General features: G+C 37.7%; 1 protein-coding gene across 4 annotated transcripts in view; it reads right to left on the bottom strand.

Moving 5' to 3' along the window:
- The window catches only part of RPAP2 (RNA polymerase II associated protein 2), a 73644-nt gene that overhangs the window by 42349 nt on the left and 9793 nt on the right, over positions 1-21502 (bottom strand). For all 4 annotated transcript variants that reach the window (XR_014025869.1, XR_014025870.1, XM_081323216.1 and 1 more), the window contains exons 7-11: positions 20385-20420; positions 15928-16858; positions 15129-15223; positions 14429-14509; positions 7818-7886 (exon numbers count right to left, since the gene is read on the bottom strand). Coding sequence is in view for 2 of the 4 variants with exons in the window: in XM_081323216.1 (XP_081179342.1) it covers positions 7818-7886; positions 14429-14509; positions 15129-15223; positions 15928-16858; positions 20385-20420 (1212 nt within the window). In the remaining 2 variants the exon portion in view is untranslated. The remainder of the gene's footprint in view (positions 1-7817; positions 7887-14428; positions 14510-15128; positions 15224-15927; positions 16859-20384; positions 20421-21502) is intronic.

The raw sequence follows: 21502 nt of genomic DNA, 5'->3' as shown, positions 1-21502 counted from the left end.
TGTGATCTGATTAGGAGAAATACATCCCTAATCTATTTGTGTGCGTGTGATGGCTGATTCCATACAATTCATTCAATTCCATACAATTCATGATTCAGTCCATGATACTGAGTATTATCCATTCTAGGTCTGGGATCTGGGAGAAACAGGAGGGGAGAACATGGTGTCATTTCTGGCTAAGACTGACTCATTCTGTCCCACATTCTCTGATACAGATACTGTCTAAACCAGCACATTTTCCTCTGTGTATCCCAGCCCCAAAGCATTTAGCCAGCTGAGGAATCTGATCTTGATGAACTACCTAACTGGCGGTAAAGCTAGTCTACTGATTAATCACTCATTTTAAATTAGAGCTTATTCCAAGCACTTTCTGCTCTTAAAAGAGTTCAAATCTGAAATGAGAACCAATATATAAAGTCAATACATAATTTCAACTATAATATTCATCTCTGAGTTGGAAACCTAGATCAGGATCATAACAGGGAAAAATAATAGAGAGTATCATGTTCCACCTTTAGGGAATAGATCAAATTAATTAAGGTTGTAATCCTTTAATTGCTTACCTGAAAATAACTCAGGATGATGTTTTCAGAAAATATATACAGGTAGTCCTTGACTTACAACCATTCATTTAGTGACTGTTCAAAGTTACAACGGAAATGAAAAAAGTGACCTATGACCATTTTTCACACTTATGCCTGTTGCAACATCTCCATGGTCACATGTTAAAAATTCAAGAACTTGGCAACTGGGAAGTATTTATGATGGTTGCACCGTCCCAAGGTCATGTGATCACCATTTGTAACTTTCCCAGCTGGCTTCCAACAAGCAAAGTCAATGGGGGAAGCCAGATTCACTTAATGACTGAATGATTCACTTAATATTTGCAGTGCTTCACTTAATAAGTGTCATTAAAAAAAGTTGTAAAATGCCTTATTTAGCAATGGACATTTTGGGCTCAATTGTGATGGCAAGTCGAGGTCTACCTGTACATGATTATTATATTATTAGTATTTCTCATAAAAAGACACAGCTGATCATTATAACCTATTGTCAAAAACGTCTTTTCCTTTTCCAAGACTTGCCAAGATCCTCAATTTGAACCTTCTTTATTATGGATAGGAAATCAGGTAATACCACTTTTGCTCCTTGCTTCCCAGTGTAAGGAGAAAATAGAGATTAAAAACTGCTGCCTCCCTTGGATGTGTGCAATGTATCTTGAAGGGGAAGACTTCGGATTGCAACATGTCAAAAGAAGCAAAATCCTCTGCATATAAATGGGGCTCTAAAGGAAATCTGGCTGCTGGTAAGTTACCTATTCACAAAGTTCTAATTTTTCAGTGTGCCTGAAAATGGCAGCCCATCTGAAATGTAAATTTTCTTGTAATCTTGATTACAGCAGGGTAAAGAAGGCTTCCTTATAAAGCTTTCAAAAGGGTTTTAAAAGGTAAAGGTAAAAGTTCCCCCGCACATGCGTGCTAGTCATTTCCAACTCTAGGGGTCGGTGTTCATCTCCGTTTCAAAGCCGAAGAGCCAGTACTTGTCCGAGGACGTCTCTGTGATCATGTGGCCGGCATGACCAGATGCCAAAGGCGCACGGAACGCTGTTATCTTCCCACCGTAGTGGTCCCTATTTTTCTACTTGTATTTTTTTTACGTGCTTTTGAAAGGGTTTACTGGAGTCTTTTTCATTCGTGCCAGGAACCAAAACTGCTCTTTATGGCTTACTATTGTCTATGAAGAGCTATGCAAATTTTCCTTTATCTGTTGCTACACCTGCAAAGCAAACCTCTAGAGTCCACCTGTGTGCAAGGCATCTTCCTAAAGTGCATGTCTTACTATGGTTATTCTGCAGCGATCGTGGACATTTTGAGTTTAACTAGGAAAGCTTTACTGTACTACTCCCAGAACATTTAAGAAGTCACTAAAGCTTTTAAAGGGGAAGCGGGAGGAAACTATGCAAGTGCTTTGTTAGATGAAGCTGACCTCACTTCATTGAAACCAGCCAGATCAGATAAATAAAATGAAACAGACATTTCTGGAGCTATCTTGAAAGCTTTCCATTAGAATGTATCAGGGGTATTCACTAGCGGTAGCCAAGGACCCAGGTTGGTGTAAGCAACCCTCTGCCAATTCTAGTATGTGTTTCCAAAGACTGTACTTTATTTGTATATATTGAGCAATGTTCATTTGGTACTGGGCAAAGGTCTTTGGGGAATAACTCACATTTGCTTCAATCATTCTGTAAATACCATGTAAACATGTTAACAGTATGACAGACCACTGGAAGAATACCCCAAAAGGAAGAAAGTGGATAATTTTCAGCAAATAAATTGTTGGGACCAGTTTAGCTGTCTTCAGGAGTCCTTTGAGCTGGGTTGTTTTCTTGCAGGCATTTCATTACCCAAACAAGGTAACATCGTCATTTACAAACAAGAAGTAAGCAACATCCCAATCAAGGAACTGCCAAACGAGCTAACAGTAAACAGCCCAACCAAAGAACCTCTAAAAGCAGTCCCAATGAAACTGACAGGGCAAGCCATGAGAATATAAATGGAGAGCAATCCTCTACTAGCACCCCTGAGCTACAAATATACTCCACTATTATTATTATTATTATTATTATTATTATTATTATTATTATTATTATTATTATTATTATTATTATTATTATTATTATTATTATTATTATTATTAATTTTATTTATATACCACCCTTTTCCCGGAGGACTCAGGGCGGTGAACAGGGCAACTATTTAAAAAATACAAAAATACAAAAGTTAAAAGGAATTAAACATATGCCCAACTAAAAACAGTGAATACAAATATTAAAATAACAATAAAAAACCCCACCCATCCCCCATCAGGTCAGGCCGGCTTGTTCAAATAAGAATGTCTTTAGATCGCGACGGAAGGAGCGAAGTTCGGGCGCCATCCGGAGCTCAACCGGTAACTGATTCCATAGCTCCGGGGCGCCCACAGAGAAGGCCCTCCCCCTGGGGGCCACCAATCAACATTCTCTGTTCGGTGGCACCCTGAGGAGGCCCTCTCTGTGGGAATGCACAGGGCGGAGGGAAGTTGATGCCGGCAGCAGGTGTTCCCTAAGGTACTCCGGACCCATGCCATGTAGGGCCTTAAACACCATTACCAGTACCTTGAATCTCACCCGGAAGACAACTGGTAACCAATGCAGCTCACGGAGCAGAGGTGTAACATGGGAGTATCGGGAGACTCCCAACACAACTCTCGCGGCTGCATTCTGTACCAGTTGGAGCCTCCGAGTGGTCCTCAAGGGCAGCCCCATGTAGAGAGCATTGCAGTAGTCCAGACGAGAGGTCACGAGCGCGTGAGTGACCGTACATTAGCTGTCTTCTACTCTACTGGTGCTCTCTAGATGTGTCAGAGCTGCAACTGTCAAAATTCTTAACGAACCCAGTTGAGAAACGTGGTACAGGTGGTCCTCAACTTACAACAGTTCATTTAGTGACCATTCAAAGTTACTGCAGCACTGAAAAAAGTGACATATGACCATTTTTTCACACTTATGACCATTGCAGCATCCCTGTGGTCATGGGATCAAAATTCAGACGTTTGGCAACTGGCTCAAAGTCAGTGGGGCAGCCAAATTCACTTAACAGCCATGTTACTAACTTACACCCTGCAGTGTGACAAGGAAAGTTATAAAATGGGGCAAACCTCACTTAACAAATGTCTCCCTTAGCAACATAAATCTGGGGCTCAGTTGCGGTACTAAGTTGAGGATTACCTGTAGTTGATGCCCTCTGATTGTATTGATGGCTGATTTCATTTATTTACTTCCTGAACAGACTATCAATGTTCTCTGTATCTTTTCGTGGCAAGTTGGTCATATTCAACATGCCATCTATTAAGAGCAAGTTTGGATTTTTGCTGCATACTACACATACTCTGTTCACACTAGAATTGACTTGCTAGTTTCCCTTCCTAAATTATACATTCTCTTTTATCTCTATCAGTTCTGTATTGAAAACCAGTAATAACAGCATTCCTGTTAGCTGTGAATGGCTAGCTAGTGGCTGAAGGATACTTACATTATTCTATAAGAAACACATACAATCTAGGGGGTATATATTACAGCTTTTAATGTGAAATTATATAAGAATAATTATGAGATGTTATAGTCAAAAGTACAAAAGGATTTAAATAATTGGAAAAAATTACAATTATCTTTGTTGGAAAAAATTGCAGCTGTTAAAATGAATGTTTTACCAAAGTTTCTCTTTTTGTTTCAAATGATACCTATTTTGAAAAAAGATGCTAATTTGGATGAATGGCAGAAGGGTATTAATAAATTTATCTGGGCGGGGGAAAAACCGAGAGTTGAACTTAAGATTTTACAAGACGCTCGGGAAAGAGGAGGACTTAAAGTGCCTAATTTGAAATTATATTATGATGCAGTGGTTTTAACACTGGTTAGTGGTTGGCTTAATTTAACCAATAAAAGTATACTTTATATTGAGGGATGGGATTTATTATATGGGTGGCATGCATATTTGATTTATGATAAAAAAGTTGATAAGGCCTTTAAATCTCACATTTTAAGAAGTGCTTTATTGCGTGTTTGGAAAAAGTATTATTATAAGTTAAATTATAAAATACCAATTTGGGGGATTCCTGGACACGCAATAGAGGGGGTATCTATGGGTGTGAATTTGGATATGATTTCTAATAAGCAATTACTTAGATTGGAAGGGAGTGACTGGCAATTAAGGTCACTAGCCGAGTTAAAACAAGAAAATATTGTACAGTCTTGGTTTCAGTATACTCAATTGCAAGTTAGGTGGAAGTTAGACCAGAAGGATGGTTTGACGCCGATGGATGAAAATTTGGTAAAACAGATCAAAGATCAAACTCGAGCACATATAAAGAGAATTTATAATGCTTTAATAGAATTGGATTCGGAAATGGAATTGGTGAAAGATTGCATGGTAAAGTGGGCTCAAAATATTCAAGAACCGATTCCATTGGATTTGTGGGAGGTAATTTGGGTTAGAAATGTAAAATTTACTCAAGCTCAAAACTTAAGAGAAAATTTTTAGAAAATGTTTTATAGATGGCATTTGGATCCTAAAAAGCTGTCTTGTATGTATTCTAATTTACAGCCAAAGTGTTGGAGATGTGGTAGTTTGGATGCTACCTATTTTCATATTTGGTGGACTTGTAGAAATATAAAAGCTTTTTGGATTAAAATTTGGTGGAACATTCAAAAGATTTTTAAGAGAAAGATAAAGTTTATTCCACAATTATTTTTATTGGGTGTTATTACAGACTGTGACACTAAAGAAATTAATTTGATGCTGAATTTGATAACAGCTGTGAGGTTACAGGTAGGGCAATATTGGAAGAAGGATTGTCTGCCTACTATAGAGGAGTGGATGCTTAAAGTGTCAAACTTAGCAGAAATGGCTAAGATTTCTGCATACTTGAAAGATCATTCACAAGAGAGATACATTTCGGTTTGGAGAAGATGGATAGATTATATTCAGAAAAAATATGGGACTAAAAAGTTCCATTTAGCTTATGAGTAAATTTTAGATTGTTATTGTTATAATTTAAATTTTTTCTAGAAGTTGGGTATTTTAGAGTGTTGGTAATTATGTTAAAGGAGGGTTAAAGTGTATTATGTATTTGGTTTTTTATATAGTTGATTAATGTTAGATTATGATTATTATATATTTGTAACCCTGTAATCAGCTTTGGGAAGTGGGGGAGGGGGGGTTGGGAAGGGGATAATATTGTAACTTTTTATAAAACTTTTCAATAAAAAAAAGAAACACATACAATCTTGTTGAGGATTACATTGAAAGTACTTTGGAACTGACATCGGAAAAATGACGAGAAATTTTATCCAATGCAATAAAAAATACCCAACACAGTATGGGCCAACTTACTCCATACTTAGTCCTCAAGTTCACTGGGTCACTATGGGCCAATAGTTTCTTATTCTATTTATTCTTTGCAAATTTTAGTTGGAGATAAAATAGGTTAATTTCCATGTCTTCCATCTTTTAACATCTTAAGAAAGACTGCAGATACAAATATACTTGCCTAGTTGAAGTTGACCATACCATAGTTTATTTAGCATTGCTGCATTTGCTACACAGAGAAAGCTGCAGCAATAGTTCATTAATATGGCAACAAAGGTTACTTGTCCTTAGGAAGTGTAGTCCTTTAAAACATTTACAGTTCATCACCAAGACATACATATTTGTGAAGTAATCCAGAACCCTTTTATTAACCCAAGATGTACCTGAAAAATTCATAGGATCTGTTTCGCCCATTAGAAACTCAATCAGAAAAATGTACAGAAAGAGAGACAAAAGATTTGTTCTTACAGCTAATAAAAAATTTATATCAAAGCATTCAAGTAAAGTTATTTTCTGTGTTCTGATTTAATGAATCATTTGAGCAGTATCCAGCTAGTGTGACACTGATGTGAGGCTCACTGAAGCTTGCCCTAATGCCCACTAGTATTGCCTTTCTTGGGATAAAAAAGGCAGAAAAATGTGTCAGACTAAAGCAAGATTAAAGTAAGTGTAGTTCTAGGGATGCTAGGAGTTTGATTGGCTACATTTCTTGATATATGAATGCCTGGCCCACTATTCTAGAGGTTTCATTGGTTCAGGCAATTCCTAAAGGAGGAAAACCAATGTTACAGCAATAAGGAATTTCTAAAATATTTTTTCCTATGTTGTAATTAGAAACGACAACCAGACAATGATTACTTGAAGTTTTCTATCCTATAAAAATCTATCAGTAATTCCTATTGGGGAAAACAATGCAAAGAATTCTAAAATGGACTAATTTTACTAAGTGCTTTTTGATTCTTGGAAACCTTTGCCCCGCAATGTTTAACATTAGGGATGCAATCTGTAAAAAAAAAAAAGAAGTGGCATGCCTTTGTTATGCTTTCTGCACTTGCATCTCTTATTTTGTAGTCCTAGACAGACACAAATACAACCGTTATTTAAATTTCTTCTAATTCTGCTATTAGAGCAGAACAGCTCTACTAGAGCACTGTGTGTGTTTGTTCAATGGGAGGGAGAGCAAGATGGTATTTATCAGTGGTGGGATTCAACCAGTTTGCACCAGTTCGGCAGAACCAGTAGCTAATGTTTTGTTGCCCAGACCCAGAATGGACTTCCGGAAGCAGCATCCACACAGAGAACCAGTTGATGACATATTTGAATCCCACCACTGTATTGTATCATGTGTAATCCAATGCCAGTGTATGATGTCAAATGTGCATAGAAAAGGATCAGGACTTAGATTGCACAGCCACAGCCACCATCTTGCCTATTTTGCCTCCCCTGCAGACACTACAGCCAATCGGCTTCAATCCAATTTTGTTCTCAAATGATTAGTTCTAACTTTGCAATCATGTGTAAGCAGTAAGTTGCAAGATACTTTGACACAGATTTGAAGATGACAACACAGTACAGACATGTACAGGCTCAAGATGCCTATAGTAAGTTATTGTGCTCTTCTTCAGCTGTCAGGTTTCCTAGTAACGTTGGTATACTAGTATACTAGTATACTAGTCATCATCCTTTATTTTACTAATAAATACACACACACACACACACACACACACACACACACACACACACACACATATATATATATATATATATATATATATATATATATTTCGTCGTATTTTTTAAACTGCCATCAAAACAAATCCAACATTAGATAAGTTGAGAATATGCTAATTCATGTAAGAGGAAGAATAAGGTAGGGTCACTGTATTTCAAGGATTCCAACTGAATACTTACATAGATAACAGCACAATGGCAATTAAGGTCCACACTGGAGTTTTGTGAATTATATTTGTATTTGTCAACCTGGGGGGGAAAAAGCCAACATCAGCAATTCTTGCATTTTGGAAACTATTAGAGCAGAATGGCTCAATAGTTATAAATAGTAAAACCTGGAATGCAGCAATAAAATACACATTTCTTTTTGTCTGATATCCCGATGTACTGGGGGCTTGTATATACCAATTTTTAAGTTACTTAAAACAAGATTATAGGCAGGATCAAACTAATTTAAGTGGATCATAAATAGATCATAAACAGAACTCTCTTTCCACTCCCCATATCAGAAAAAAGCTCAAAGGGCAGATGTGCCCTTTCTCCTTCTTTACTTTTATTTATTCATTTAGTATGCTTACTGAATACATTTGTCTTCCTTCAAATCAAAGGCAGATACTGTAACATGTTGTTTCCTTGTCCTCTTTCCTGATCAAAACATTCTTTATTTCAAGATCATTTAGCCTGAGATAGTGACTGAGTTCATGTCTGTTCAACCAATTATATGGCTCAATACGATTCGATTCTGTCTTTTCACATACAAGCTCAGAAAACCGAGAAACAGTGGGTGTTGAACATCACAAATCAGGAAACCACCAGGTGTATTTTTATTTGGGATGAAAAGTTTGTAGACATCTTAATAGGCTGAATGAAGAACACTCAGTTTTCAGAGCCAAGAAGAACAAACATAGAAGCAGGGTTCTCTTTAATTGGTAGTGAGCTGTGTTAAAAGTGTCGATGCTGTTCAGGGATGATTGTTCAGGTATATCTAGAAGTCTACTGATTCCACATCCTTACACTTCCTTCAGAATTTGGGTTAAATTAAGTATGACACCGGATGGCTTTTGCCTTATTGATGCATTCAGGCCTTATGTGATTAGAAGCGAATAAGATAGATAGTGATAAAAAATGGTTGCAAAACACATTATGGATCAACATTGTCTTGTTAACAATACTAGGTATTTATGAAAATGAGCATGTGCTGATAATCTAGTCATTATTTTGAGTGATGTAATATTGTACGTTAAAAGATTAACTTATACTATAGTAAAGAGCTCTTTCATTAAAAATGAAGTTCTAATAGGCTTTAAACACCAAATAATAGGCACATGTGAATAACCTGGAATACTGTATCTGTGATATATGATTTTCTAAAGATAATTATACAGCTTCGGAATTCTTCTGATTTCTTACTCAAACAAGCTTTTAGTTGAAAGGCAGATCAAGTCATGTGGCTCACAAGAAATTCAATGCCCTAAATTAACATTTTGTACCTAGCATTCATATAGCTAAAATATTAACACAGTTAATATAGTTTGTTTATACAGTTTGTATACCCAATATAGTTTATTGAGATGTGACTTAGTGCAATAGCACACCCTTTCTGTGTCTTTTATGGCATTCAGTTAAGTTGATTTTTAAAAAGCAGCGTACCAGAGTATATGAATTTGGCCCTAGCTTTTTAAGGGCTGGACCAACCGATGTTACTGACACTTATTATCTGTAACAGCAACCTCAAATGCCTGCCTACTTTTACCAGGTTGCAAACATAATAAAATTAGTAGGACTGCAATCAATGATAACCTTCTGGTAATTAATGCCATCCTGACACTACAATTGAGATTTTATTTATTTATTTATTTTTTATTTTAATCCCATTTATATCCCGCCCTTCTCTGAAGACTCAGGGCGGCTTACAATCTAAGCACAAATCAAATGTGCTTAGCAATAGCCTTCATTCTATGTATATGCCTGCTTATTAGGGCTTTCGCCCCCCCCAAGCGGCATTATTACAAAGTCAGCTTATTGCCGCCAACAATCTGGGTCCTCATTTAATCCCCACATTTTACATCCGGACACATTTTCCCAAATCTCCTCTGGCCAGTAGGGAATCTTTAGAATATTCTTTACCTAATCTCTACCTAAGTGATGAAATCAACTATTCTATCTGCAATTTCAGGAAGTAAATGGCCCTGGACTAAAGAGGATTTGCATAAATCTTTAAAAGAGATAAAGAGATCTACTCTGTGTGCAGCTTATATAGTTGTACTTGCTAAATGGCTCTGTTGAGTTGGTGAGTTACAGACAAAAGCAAAGGATGAAGGTCTAGATTAAACGCTGATGACAGGAGTAAACACTTAAGACAAGATGCCTGACAGAATCATCCTGACAAGCAATTCATATGTAACTTTCCAGTTAAGCTGCCCTGATGAGATGCAATGGAAGAGACAGGCCTCAAATCACTGGGGAGAACTCTGTCAGACAGGAGAGGAAAGCAATATTTTTCAATGCCCTACAAGAGAGCCATTACTGATCATGGATCAAGAAGGAATCGTTGTTGTGTTCCAACTCCAAGAAGCAGTTGTTTGTGTCAATTAACTCTTATTAAATGTCAGTATTGATTGGCAAGGTCTCAACACTAGTTGTTGCCATCAATATGGTACTTATAGCAGAGGAAGCCTGGAGACACCCATAATATGCTCAGTGGAACTGAATACAGAAGCAGATAGTGAGCTAAGCTATCACTAGGCTGGAGAAGCAGTTAGGACTCCCCGGTCAAAAGCTTTTGACTACAATTTCTGTCCCAGATTAAGTTTGCCCAGTCATCCTACAAAAGCCCTAGTTGCCTGAAGCAAGTAATCCACCTCAGATAATCAGCAAAAGAGAGAGGGCAATCACCTTGAAAAATAAGGTGTGCTGAAGCTGAGGTTTCAGAAGAGAAAAAGAATTGGTCAAGAGTACATGCTACGCAGAACCGGTTCACGATAATACTTCCATGTCTTAGCTGCAGATAATGCTCTTTTAGAATAAGTCCACAGTACTGAAAAAGAAAAAGGGACGCGGTGGCTCAGTGGGTTAGGACGCTGAGCTTGTCGATCAGAAGGTCGGCAGTTTGGCGGGTCGAATCCCGAGTGCCGCGTAACAGAGTGAGCGCCTGTTACTCGTCCCAGCTTCTGCCAACCTAGCAGTTCGAAAGCACGTAAAAATGCAAGTAGAAAAATAGGGACCACTACGGTGGGAAGGTAACAGCGTTCCGTGCGCCTTTGGCGTCTAGTCATGCCGGCCACATGACCACGGAGACGTCCTCGGACAAGCGCTGGCTCTTCGGCTTTGAAACGGAGATGAGCACCGGCCCCTAGAGTCAGAAACGACTAGCACGCATGTGCGGGGGAACCTTTACCTTTACCTTACTGAAAAAGAAAAAAAATCCTCCAATTTTAGAAATGCGCATGTTTTTATTATGTCTGGGGTTTTTTTTCAAATGTAAAAATGAAAGATACAAAATGTGAGGGTATGTGGAATGTTCTTGAAGGTTTCCAAACTATACCAAAAATGGAAAAGTACCAACAAAAACGTTTCAGGGGGTTGGAGCTCCCTTTCATTTTGTATATATTCTGATTGACTTTATCAACGTGTCATTGATTGATAAAAAAAGTTAGGTCTAATAAGAGATGAGCCATCACAACATATTTATTTTTATAGATTTTTTTTTAAAAAAAATGTGTTTCCATATAAAGTCCATGTGTAAGAGAAACAGAGCATTCCTCTTGGTACATCTTGTTCCCTTTTATTAAGTCATGTATGGTCTAAAAAGTGAACCATTCCCATAATTGTCTTTCCCCCTCCTAAATACAGGCCTGTAGAATTATATTTATGATCTATAACCAGATATCAACCAGATCTTTACTCTCAGAAAGGAAGAGGGGGATCCTTCCAAAGACAAACATATCTGGGGCTACCTAGTGCTGGTTGCTAAGAAGTGCATTTTGGCTCCTCCTTCCCTGTTGTTAACATGGGAGCTTAAAGGAACAACAATTGCAACAGCCTTCTTTGCTAACAACACAGCTGCAGCAGTATTTAAAGCAGCCTGTCCATATTTGATGCCTTAAGTCTTAAGAGATGCTGGACTCCTGTCACCCAGAGGTCAAACAGTCACCAACTGTGCATACATGGAAATAATGGAAGCTGTAGGCTAAGAAAGACTACGGGCCGCTAGATTGAAGAATGTTAATCTACAATTGAAGGTGTGAACTTCAGACCTTATAAAACTACACTATCTTTCAAAGAATCTTATTATACATTTAGTTTATTTGCCAACAGTCTGTGGGCTATCATCGTGGAGAAAAGCAGAATATAAATACTTTACATGAAATATAAGGTAAAGGTAAAGGTTCCCCCGCACATGCGTGCTAGTCGTTTCCAACTCTAGGGGCCGGTGCTCATCTCCGTTTCAAAGCCGAAGAGCCAGCGCTTGTCCGAGGACGTCTCTGTGGTCATGTGGCCGGCATGACTAGATGCTAAAGGCGCATGGAACGCTGTTACCTTCCCACCATAGTGGTCCCTATTTTTCTACTTGCATTTTTACATGCTTTCGAACTGCTAGGTTGGCAGAAGCTGGGACGAGTAACAGGCGCTCACTCTGCTATGCGGCACTCGGGATTCGACCCGCCAAACTGCCGACCTTCTGATCGACAAGCTCAGCGTCCTAACCCACTGAGCCAGCGCGTCCCTCTCACATGAAATATACTTTTGTTCAAAGTATATTCTCCCCTGAAAAGGGAGAAGACTTGGACCACTTCCCCAACAAAACTAGTTCTGTAGCTATGTTGAGTTAAAGAACTTCCCTCAGAATTCTCACTTAACATGACCCCTGGCCAATCTGTTGGGAATTCTGGGAACTTTAATCCAATACATTTAAAGGATGGCAACGAGGAAACATTGGAGAAGGGCAGGTTTGAGCACACAAACACACCCTTCCCTAAGGTAGAAGTCCTAATTCAATCAATTAGGCAGTCAACAATTGAAAGAAGAATATTAATAAAACACTTATAGGGATTAAATATTGACAGTTCTATCTCAGTGAATACATAACGTCAATCTATAATTTAGTGCAGCAAAGCAATCATATCACTTCCCAATTAAAATTTCAGACAGATTAAATCTTTACCCGGAAAAAACAAAGTTTTATTCAAAAAGGCTGTCCCTTCAATTGAAGATCATATCCTGTTATTTGAAATAACCAATTTTTTATATTGGTCCAGTAACGCCTAACCTTTGGACAAGTCCACCATTGATGGTAGAAAGTGCCCCAAAAGAGTAGTCAATCTCTTCTATCAACATTATATGTTAATGGATTTGTTTTGTTTACTATAATGCAGATATTAATAAACAAAGGAAAAAGGGGGAAATGGAGAAAGCAACAACAACAAAAAAAAGGCTGTCCCTTCAATAGCAATTAGAAGCATTTAAGTAGCAACAACCAAAATCACACTTGCCAACTTCTTTATTCAGCCTGGATTTTGATGTTGTCTTTCCCCTCCTTCCACATCATTTTTCCAGCAGAACACTCAAGACAACCCTGGAGATTATTTGACATCTCGGTTTGTGTAACAAAAGCATACAGGCACTGAGGGACTTGGCTAAAGAACTATAACTATCCTAAAATGTCTCCAGAGAACTCTCTAGTGTTCTTTCCAGCAGTAGTGACTGAACAAAATGGTGCAGATCTGAAGATGAAATTTTGTGCTCCTTTAAAAACTGATGGAGCTGAAAATTGCTGCTGCTGAGTTTACCACCGTGGTGTGTTTTTTTTTTTTAACACTTTACATTTTAAAGCTGAAACGCCTCCCCCTGCCGCCTCCATTCTAGCTCCAGAAATGACTATGTGTTTCATGTCTTACAACTGGACTTCCCTTGAATTTCATCTGAAACGTTTTCCAGGTCTAATTCTTTTTCATTTTTGATACTTTCCTGCTTGATAAGACGGGATAGTTCATTTTTTCTCCCTCTTTCTTTAGCAAATGCTTGCTACAGTTTTGAATTTAATCACTTCATAAGAACTAACGTGCTTGTCTTTCCCAGAGGAGGTGGGAGAAAAGTACAGTAGCAGGCAAGCAGGTCACTAGTGAAAGAAGAAATGAAAACTCTGAAGAGCTAGAGGACAAAAAAAAAACAACCAGAAAGAAGAACCGTTAGTCCTCCATCATCTACGTCCAAGCTAACATGACCAAACCCTTCTAGCCTTTTCTAAGAGAGGCTGTTCAAAACCTTGTCCGCACTTTCTGCAGCCCTGTCATATTCTATGGAGTCTAGAAATAAATTCTGTGGAGCCCAGAACTATACAAGTAAGTATTTTAAAATGCAGAATGAAATGTGAGGCGATTCTCAAGATACTAAACTTTGCTTTATGAAGCCAGAATCTGCACTGCACGTCACTGAAAACACAAAATTTGAACTCTTCCACATAGTAGATAAAACGTTTAGGAATCTTTTGTTTAATTTCAAGCTATGCTGCCTTAAGAAAATTGGTCAGACGACGTCTATATTTGAATTGTAGGATTCTAATTCTTCAGCCACATTCTGATAATACATCACTCTTTAGTAAGCATAAATATCTGTCATTGCTTAATAAGTTAAACCTTGAGATTGGTCAGACGACGTCTATGTTTGAACTGTAGGATTCTAATTCTTCAGCCACATTCTGATAATACATCACTCTTTAGTAAGCATTAATATCTGTCAGTGCTTAATAAGTTAAACCTTGATTCTTTCATATTACGGTATTTTATATTTACCTAAATGTTTTTACAAGATTTTTCAGTTCACTATAAACATCACCAAGAGGAATCTTAAGAGGGTCCAAAACAGCAGGCAAACTGAAACACAAAGGGAGAGAGAAAAACAAAGCAGACTTAGTTAAGTATTAGAATATGCATTTCACATAAATTCCAAATGAAGTTTCATTTATCAGTCAATTATATTTCCTTTATGCTTTACCGGATGTCAGCTAAAGCTTAAAATTTTGTCACTGTCAAACGATCACAAAGACATTAATATATATGATTAATGTATAAGAGATTATTTTGCCAAACAACAAGGAACAATTCTATCTTGCACATGCTCAAAATTTCTCATTTGTTTTCTTTTGTGAGTATCCAGAAGAAATGTATGGAATATAAAACAAACAAGGAATAAATCAGGATTTTGAATTCAGATATAACAAACTGAAACAATCCAAGATTCAAATCTAATCTGCAAAGGCTAGAAGATTGATTAGCAAAATATCAATACGTGTTCATGGTTGCACATGGTATTAACAAAGCTTTATTAAATAACAAACCGTGGTTTCAATTTACAGTTGCTAAAAATGTTTTAAGATGGGTTGATACATTACAATTAATGGCTCTGAAGGATATAATCTCTTCCAAATTGACTGTTTCTGTATATTCAGTTTTTACGAATGTATATGAACAACTGATGCAAAAAGATGCTTACACTTTTTGCAGCTTTTCAAGCACAATCCGTATCCGTATCTGCTGCTGAGCTTTAGAATCTACAAGTGGCAAAATGGGAGCCCACTGCTCCTTGTCCTAGATAATGTAAAAATGGCACAAATATGATAAAGAATATGACACTGAAAGGTTATAATAAATAGGTTAAAATGGTATCTATTTTGGCAAAATGTACTAAGACCACCACTATTGGTAAATTATCGACCAAAGTGACTACAGTATAGAAGACAGTGAATAACTGTGAGGTAACATGAACAATGAAATGAACAATCTGAACAACGGCAAACAAAAAAGCTTCTTAATGGGATCCTTCAAGAATTAAAGAACTTGCTGTTATTCTTGGAAAAATTAAAACAAAAAACAAAAACAAAAGCCAGTTTGATCTACCAATTAAGGTATTGGTCTAGAAACCAGGCAACTGAGAGTTCTAGTTCTGCCTTAGACGTGAAAGATGGCTGGGTGATTTTGGGCCAGTCACTCTTCTCTTAGCCCAACTCACCTCATAGGGTTGTTGTGGGGAAAATAGGAGAAGGAAAGAGTATTAGGTACTTTCTTCATTTCTTTGATAAATACCTCGAGTTATTTATAAAAATAATAAAGATGGGATAAAAAATATATATGCAATACCACCTCAAGCTCAACTTGATCAGCATACCATTAATAAATCAACTTAAAACAACAGCGGGCATATTATACTCTCCCAGGGAGGAACTCCCATCAACTTGGCCCCAACACCTGAAGGTTGAAATTATAACCACTTCCTTTATTTTCAGGATACTTACTTGAGACTTCCCATTCTGCTCTTCCCTTTCTGATTGCATTGCCAAATCCTCCTCTTCAATGACAGTGAACTTTCCTTTGTAAAATTCCCTCACCTTTAACTCCAACTGTAATCTCTCTTTTTTTAATTTTTCAAAGCTAGGTAAAGGTTTGGCAGCTGTCCTGGCATCCTGGAAAGGCAAAGACTGATCTAGACTGTTAAAAGTGTGCTTTTGGGATGCAGCCTCACTGCTATTAGCCCTTCCCAAATCATCTTCATCCAGCTCTTCCTTCTCAGAGTCATTTGCCTGGGTGCGCTGCAGGAGATGACTGGTGGTTCTGTAAGAGCCATGGAGAAGCTTTAGTGTCTCCTCACTTCTCCACTCAGTAAATGTCTGCCAGAGGCTCTTTAACAAGCTATCTTTGGCCGCAGTGGATTCTGCTGGACTTCGGACAGACCCTTTTGATTTAGCAAGTAACCTTTTAAAATGGTCTGACCCTCTTTGACTCACTCCCAGAAACACTACTTGGGAGCAGCTACAGTTATTTCCAAGATTTTTAGAGACCTGTACATTTTCAGGAACATTCTGGGAAAGGCAAGGTTTCCCCTCCTGAATATTATCAGGAAAAACATGCTCTTCTTGTAGAACATCTGATGTGCCTTTGTTCAGTTGGGCTGAAGTCTTATCAAGTGTATCCTCTGTGGTGAAGAGCTTAGGCTCTGCTCTCTTGGTAGGGCTTTTTTTAAGGATGCTCTTGAGGGGCTTCCCAGCCAATTTCTCTGTATTTGAAAGATTCTCTTGCAGAACAGAAGAAACAAACTCCTGCTCAGCGTCACTGTTGCTTTCACCGCCTGAGTCAGAGTTATGAAGGATTTCTGCAGGAGTAGGATTTTCAATGTCTAAGGCTTTAATTCTTTCACTGACTAATTGTATTTCCTCGCCAGAGTAGCCACTGTCAATAGAAATAAAAATGACAATAAGAAACATAGACAGCCATACGTAAAATGTATGTTTTAAAAAGCACGTTCCTTGACTGAACACAAGTAAATTGTGCGCTGGATGAAGACCTACGTTCTTCTGCCTAAAGAAGCTGGAAGTACACGTGGAAGTCAGATATGCCATCGTCTGACCTGCTCTTCTTTGGGTTTCCTGTCATAATTATAACCTACAGCCCTGCGTTTAGGCTGGCTAGAGGAGAAGAAGCAGAGACTGAACAGTAGAACAATCAAAGAACAAGAAGGAAAAGAAGGAGCAAATTTGGACTTGGTGATAGACCTTTTCTTGTTAATGTAGCAGTGAGGTTATTCTTTTAAAAAAATCTTCCCTTTAGCCAGTTTACATACATTCATTCTCTCTCCCTCACTCCCTCCTACTGTGATGTGAAAACAGATAGTTGGAGTTGATGTTGGCTTTTAGTAGTTTGGCTATTTTAATTTAAAATAATTGTAATACTTGGACTTTAAAGCCAAAGAGGATTTTTTTGTATCTCTATTTTTTCTAACAAAATCTTTAATCTTACAAAAAAACTGAAAAAAATACAAATACTAACTAAAGATACAAATTACAAAAGAAAAAAAAAAGCATTTTCTGATTAGTGCCCCACATCCAGGTAACTGGGAACTACTTGGTAAACTGTGCCCAATTTGGTTCTGCCCCTTCATTTCAAAGTGCAATTTTCTTTTCCTTTCCATACATTCGTGCTGCCTTTAGTATTTTATTTTCCTTTTGTAGTATAGCTTGTATTTTACTGTCAGTACAGTACATGGACAGTGCCTGGCAGACGCTTAAATAAATAATTTGTCCCCAAACAACATTAATGAAGCTGTCATTGATGAAAACTTCAGAGATGTAAATATTTAAGTTTTATTAAATAAAATAGGCTTGTGAAGGAAGGAGTACTGCCAAATTGCTGAGGATAATAGAATCTCTGGAAATTGAATTGGGTAAGTTTAATTTTTAAACTTTGCAGACTTTTGCAGAAATTTCTTTAGTGATTTTTATGTGAAATGCTTTAGGTGGAAGGATTATTGCAAAATAAGTTTGGTTTAGGGCTTTCTTTCAACCATTCTTGAGAAAAAGGAAAAACGATTACAAAAACTTTTAAATTCAAAGTGTCTCCAGCTGAAATGCTCAGTTTTGAGTTCAGATTCCTTTTTTTTCAGACTTACTAGCAGTGTTTCAATGCTGTTCTGGCCTGGAAACCTGTTTCAAGCAGAAGCTGTCAACATAGAGTTAAAATGCTTCCAGTAAACTTTGGATAACCCATTTTGATGTAAAACCAGGCTGTTTTAGGTTCAAATCTATACTGAACATGAAGCATTTTCCACAGGAATACAAGGAGCTCCTTCATGATTTCATAGTTACATATTCACAACACACAAGACTCAACTAATCAATCATCCAGAACTTAGATTTAAGCAAGAGACCATGCAAGTCTTCATTAGCGGAAGCAACATCAAAGAATAATTAACCAATTATGGTTAAAAACGCTTTGCTCTTTTTAGAGAATAATAGTAACAGCAGCAGCAGCAACGTTTTTATCTCTGGGTGACTAGAATTTTGTAACTGAAAATCTCTAAAAACCTAAATAATTTATCCCTGTAGCATAGACTGTCAGTTGTCTCTATCTAATTAGCTTCTTCTGAGAATAAATCATTTTGCTTAGTGTCTGAATGAGTCAATTCATCCCCACACCAGAAATTCAATGGAACTACCCATGTTCACATTTTAAAAAGAAAACCTGTCTAAATCAGTCATTCTCCAGTCTTCTAGAAAATAAACTGGACAGAAGATTAACCACGAAATGGACTTTTTCTTTGACCTAACTAACATTTATGTATTTCTTTATACTGCATAGTGTCAGTATAAATATTAACAGAGTGGATTCTACTGGAAAAACAAATAACCTTCTCTGGGTGATTCTCACACTCGGGTTGTGAGTGCTCTTGCTCATGCTAACAAAATGATACCATCCACACATCAGGAAATATCAACAGTTTTGGAGAAAGGCCACGGTTTGGGGAAGTATAAAAACTCTGCCCATGTTATGTGAAAACCCAAGGAGGAGGAAACACCCCTCCCAATAAGGTCAAAGAATGCTCATTGTTATGACTCAAGGGTCAAGAGACCAGGAATGATCTGAGAAGACCACAGCTGATGAACTCTACCTTAAGAGAAACCCTCAGCACTTCTTCTTATGCTTTTCCAGACAAAGAATAAAACATTTAAATAAAAGCTCAGATTCAGGCTGTTCTATAGACCTGCAGTTCCAATGATGAAGGAGTCCCAGATTTCAGAGGAACTTGGAAGACCAGATTCTTCAGCCATGGAGGTGAACCACAGGAATTACCTGGATCTTCATCCTTTTTATGGCCTCCCAGTTTTTTATATCAAGTAATAAGCATATCACTGAATTGTCCAAGGTCTAGAGCAGGGGTCTTCAAACTTGGCTGCTTTAAGACTTCTTGGCTGCTGGCTGAGGAATTCTGGGAGTTGAAGTCCACAAGTCTTAAGGCGGCCAAGTTTGGAGACCCCTGGTCTAAAGAGTGCCTTGCTCTGTCCAATCTCCAGCCAGCCTTGTCTAAATTTACCCCGTGCTGACTTTCTTGAGGGTTTCTCAGTATGGTCAAAATACTCAATGATGAAAATGCAGGGAGGGGTGAAATAGAATGGAACAGGTGGCGTGGTTTAAACTCCACTAGAAAAACATAACTTTAAAATCAGGGAAAAAAAATAGAGGAGAGCAAGAGTCTGGCAACGACCACGCTGTGTTAACATCATTGGGAAAACAGAAAGGTTATTTACATGGCATCAAACCAATGGCAAAGTAAGTGCTGGTTACCCCTTTTTTTTCCAGAAGAGAGTTTCGAATCTTGAAAACCATGATTTTAATACATTGGTTTTAATCCTACTTTACAGATTCAAGCAGCACTATTATTTCATCAAAAAGCACACCAGGATTTCCCACCTCCACATTACAATGCTAGAACAGTATGTACTGTGAATTGGCTTTGTATTTTAAATGCAGAAAAGAAAGACTTCTAGCAAACACAGCCATTCTATTAAAACACACAGATTGCAGATACAAGCAAAGCTTGCTTTTTTTAAAAAAATACAGCACCAAATGGACCTATTTATTTAATGTATTGTCTAAAGATGTAAACAAGCTTTCAGCACATATAATTGGCCCCCGTTTCTTTTATACAAAGAAACTGCTGCAGCAGACCCAAGAGCAAACACTATACTTGTGTCATGTTTCAACAGGTTCGATTACACCACTAGGGCCAGGTGAAAATCATACAGATCAAACAGGCTTTTCAGACTGGAAGAAAAATACGCAACTAATCAAGGCAAGCAGCAGGGCTTTGTGGGGACAAGAATAATGGTGGTTATTTTACAGAGAAGCAGAGAGTCGGAAATCAGAGACGTCATTCAACTGTATTGCAGCTCTGAAAATGGAATTATGATTTTTACCCTACCTTGACTCTTTCTTTAGCAGCTCAATCGTTGGTGGCCTTGAAAGAGAGAAATAAAGATATATTCTGTGACAATTCTGATTGTGATCATTAACGGACTCATTTAAATTTTGCATGAGTCTGGTTCTGCAACAAGCTAATAAACAATATTAATCAACTGTATATTTAATTTATGGATCAGTTATTCAGAGATTATTCATTTGGTTTTGCAATCATTTTTAAGACTGTTAATGAACCTAAAAATGTGGGGAACTGATAATTAAAATCAACACGTACATACAACGTTCAGATTAATAAAATGACACAAATGGTAGGTGCAACCTAATGCATATTTATACAGACATAAAGATGTATAATAATCAAGAGCTTTATTTCCTGTTTAGGATTGCAGCCTGAATTTTAGGCTTAGAGACAGCTGGAAACTACGAATGCTCCTAATGTTCCAAAATTATTTCTACCTTCTCACATACCTCAGGTCTGTTGTCTGTCCTGGTTATTTGTTCACTAAAGCTGCTTCTCTGAACCCCAGAAAATCATAGACTTGGAAGGAGCTGCCCTTTTGCCCAAGACAAGGATCCCATTGAGCGGTCTCCAACAGATTGCTATCTAGGCTTCCCATGATGAGAATCAATTAAAAGTACGCCCTTCATCATCCCTTTGGATTACTTTCATTTATTTCATCAAATTTAAAAAGCTGTCCCAGCCAATCGACTTTGGATACTTACAATAAAATTGACAAACAAAATGGCACGAACCAAGAAAGCTATAAAAGCTAAAAACAAGTTAAAGCCAGACAAGAAAACCGCCGGTGAAACTGGGGAAATGAACAGGATGAAGGACAATATGAACCTCCGAGCAGATGTCATTCCAGAAGGCAGGCACCATGACAGAGAAGGCATGCCACCTGAGATCCCATTAGATGATGCTACGGATAGTCCTCTCTTTACAACTGCTCTGTAGAACAGTCATTAAAAAGAACGATGGACCTGAAAACGCAAGCTCATGACCGATCCTCACACTGCAACTCGACGGTTGCAGTGTTTTTGCTGTCAGGTGATTGAAATATTGGTATTTTGCAAGCATTTATGACGGTCACAGCATCCTGCAGTTACATGACCACC

The sequence above is a fragment of the Vipera berus genome (genome assembly GCF_964194415.1).
Source record: "Vipera berus genome assembly, chromosome: 3".
Lineage (NCBI taxonomy): Eukaryota > Metazoa > Chordata > Lepidosauria > Squamata > Viperidae > Vipera > Vipera berus.
Note: the sequence above shows the minus strand (reverse complement) of the source record. Positions and strands in the feature narration are given on the sequence as shown.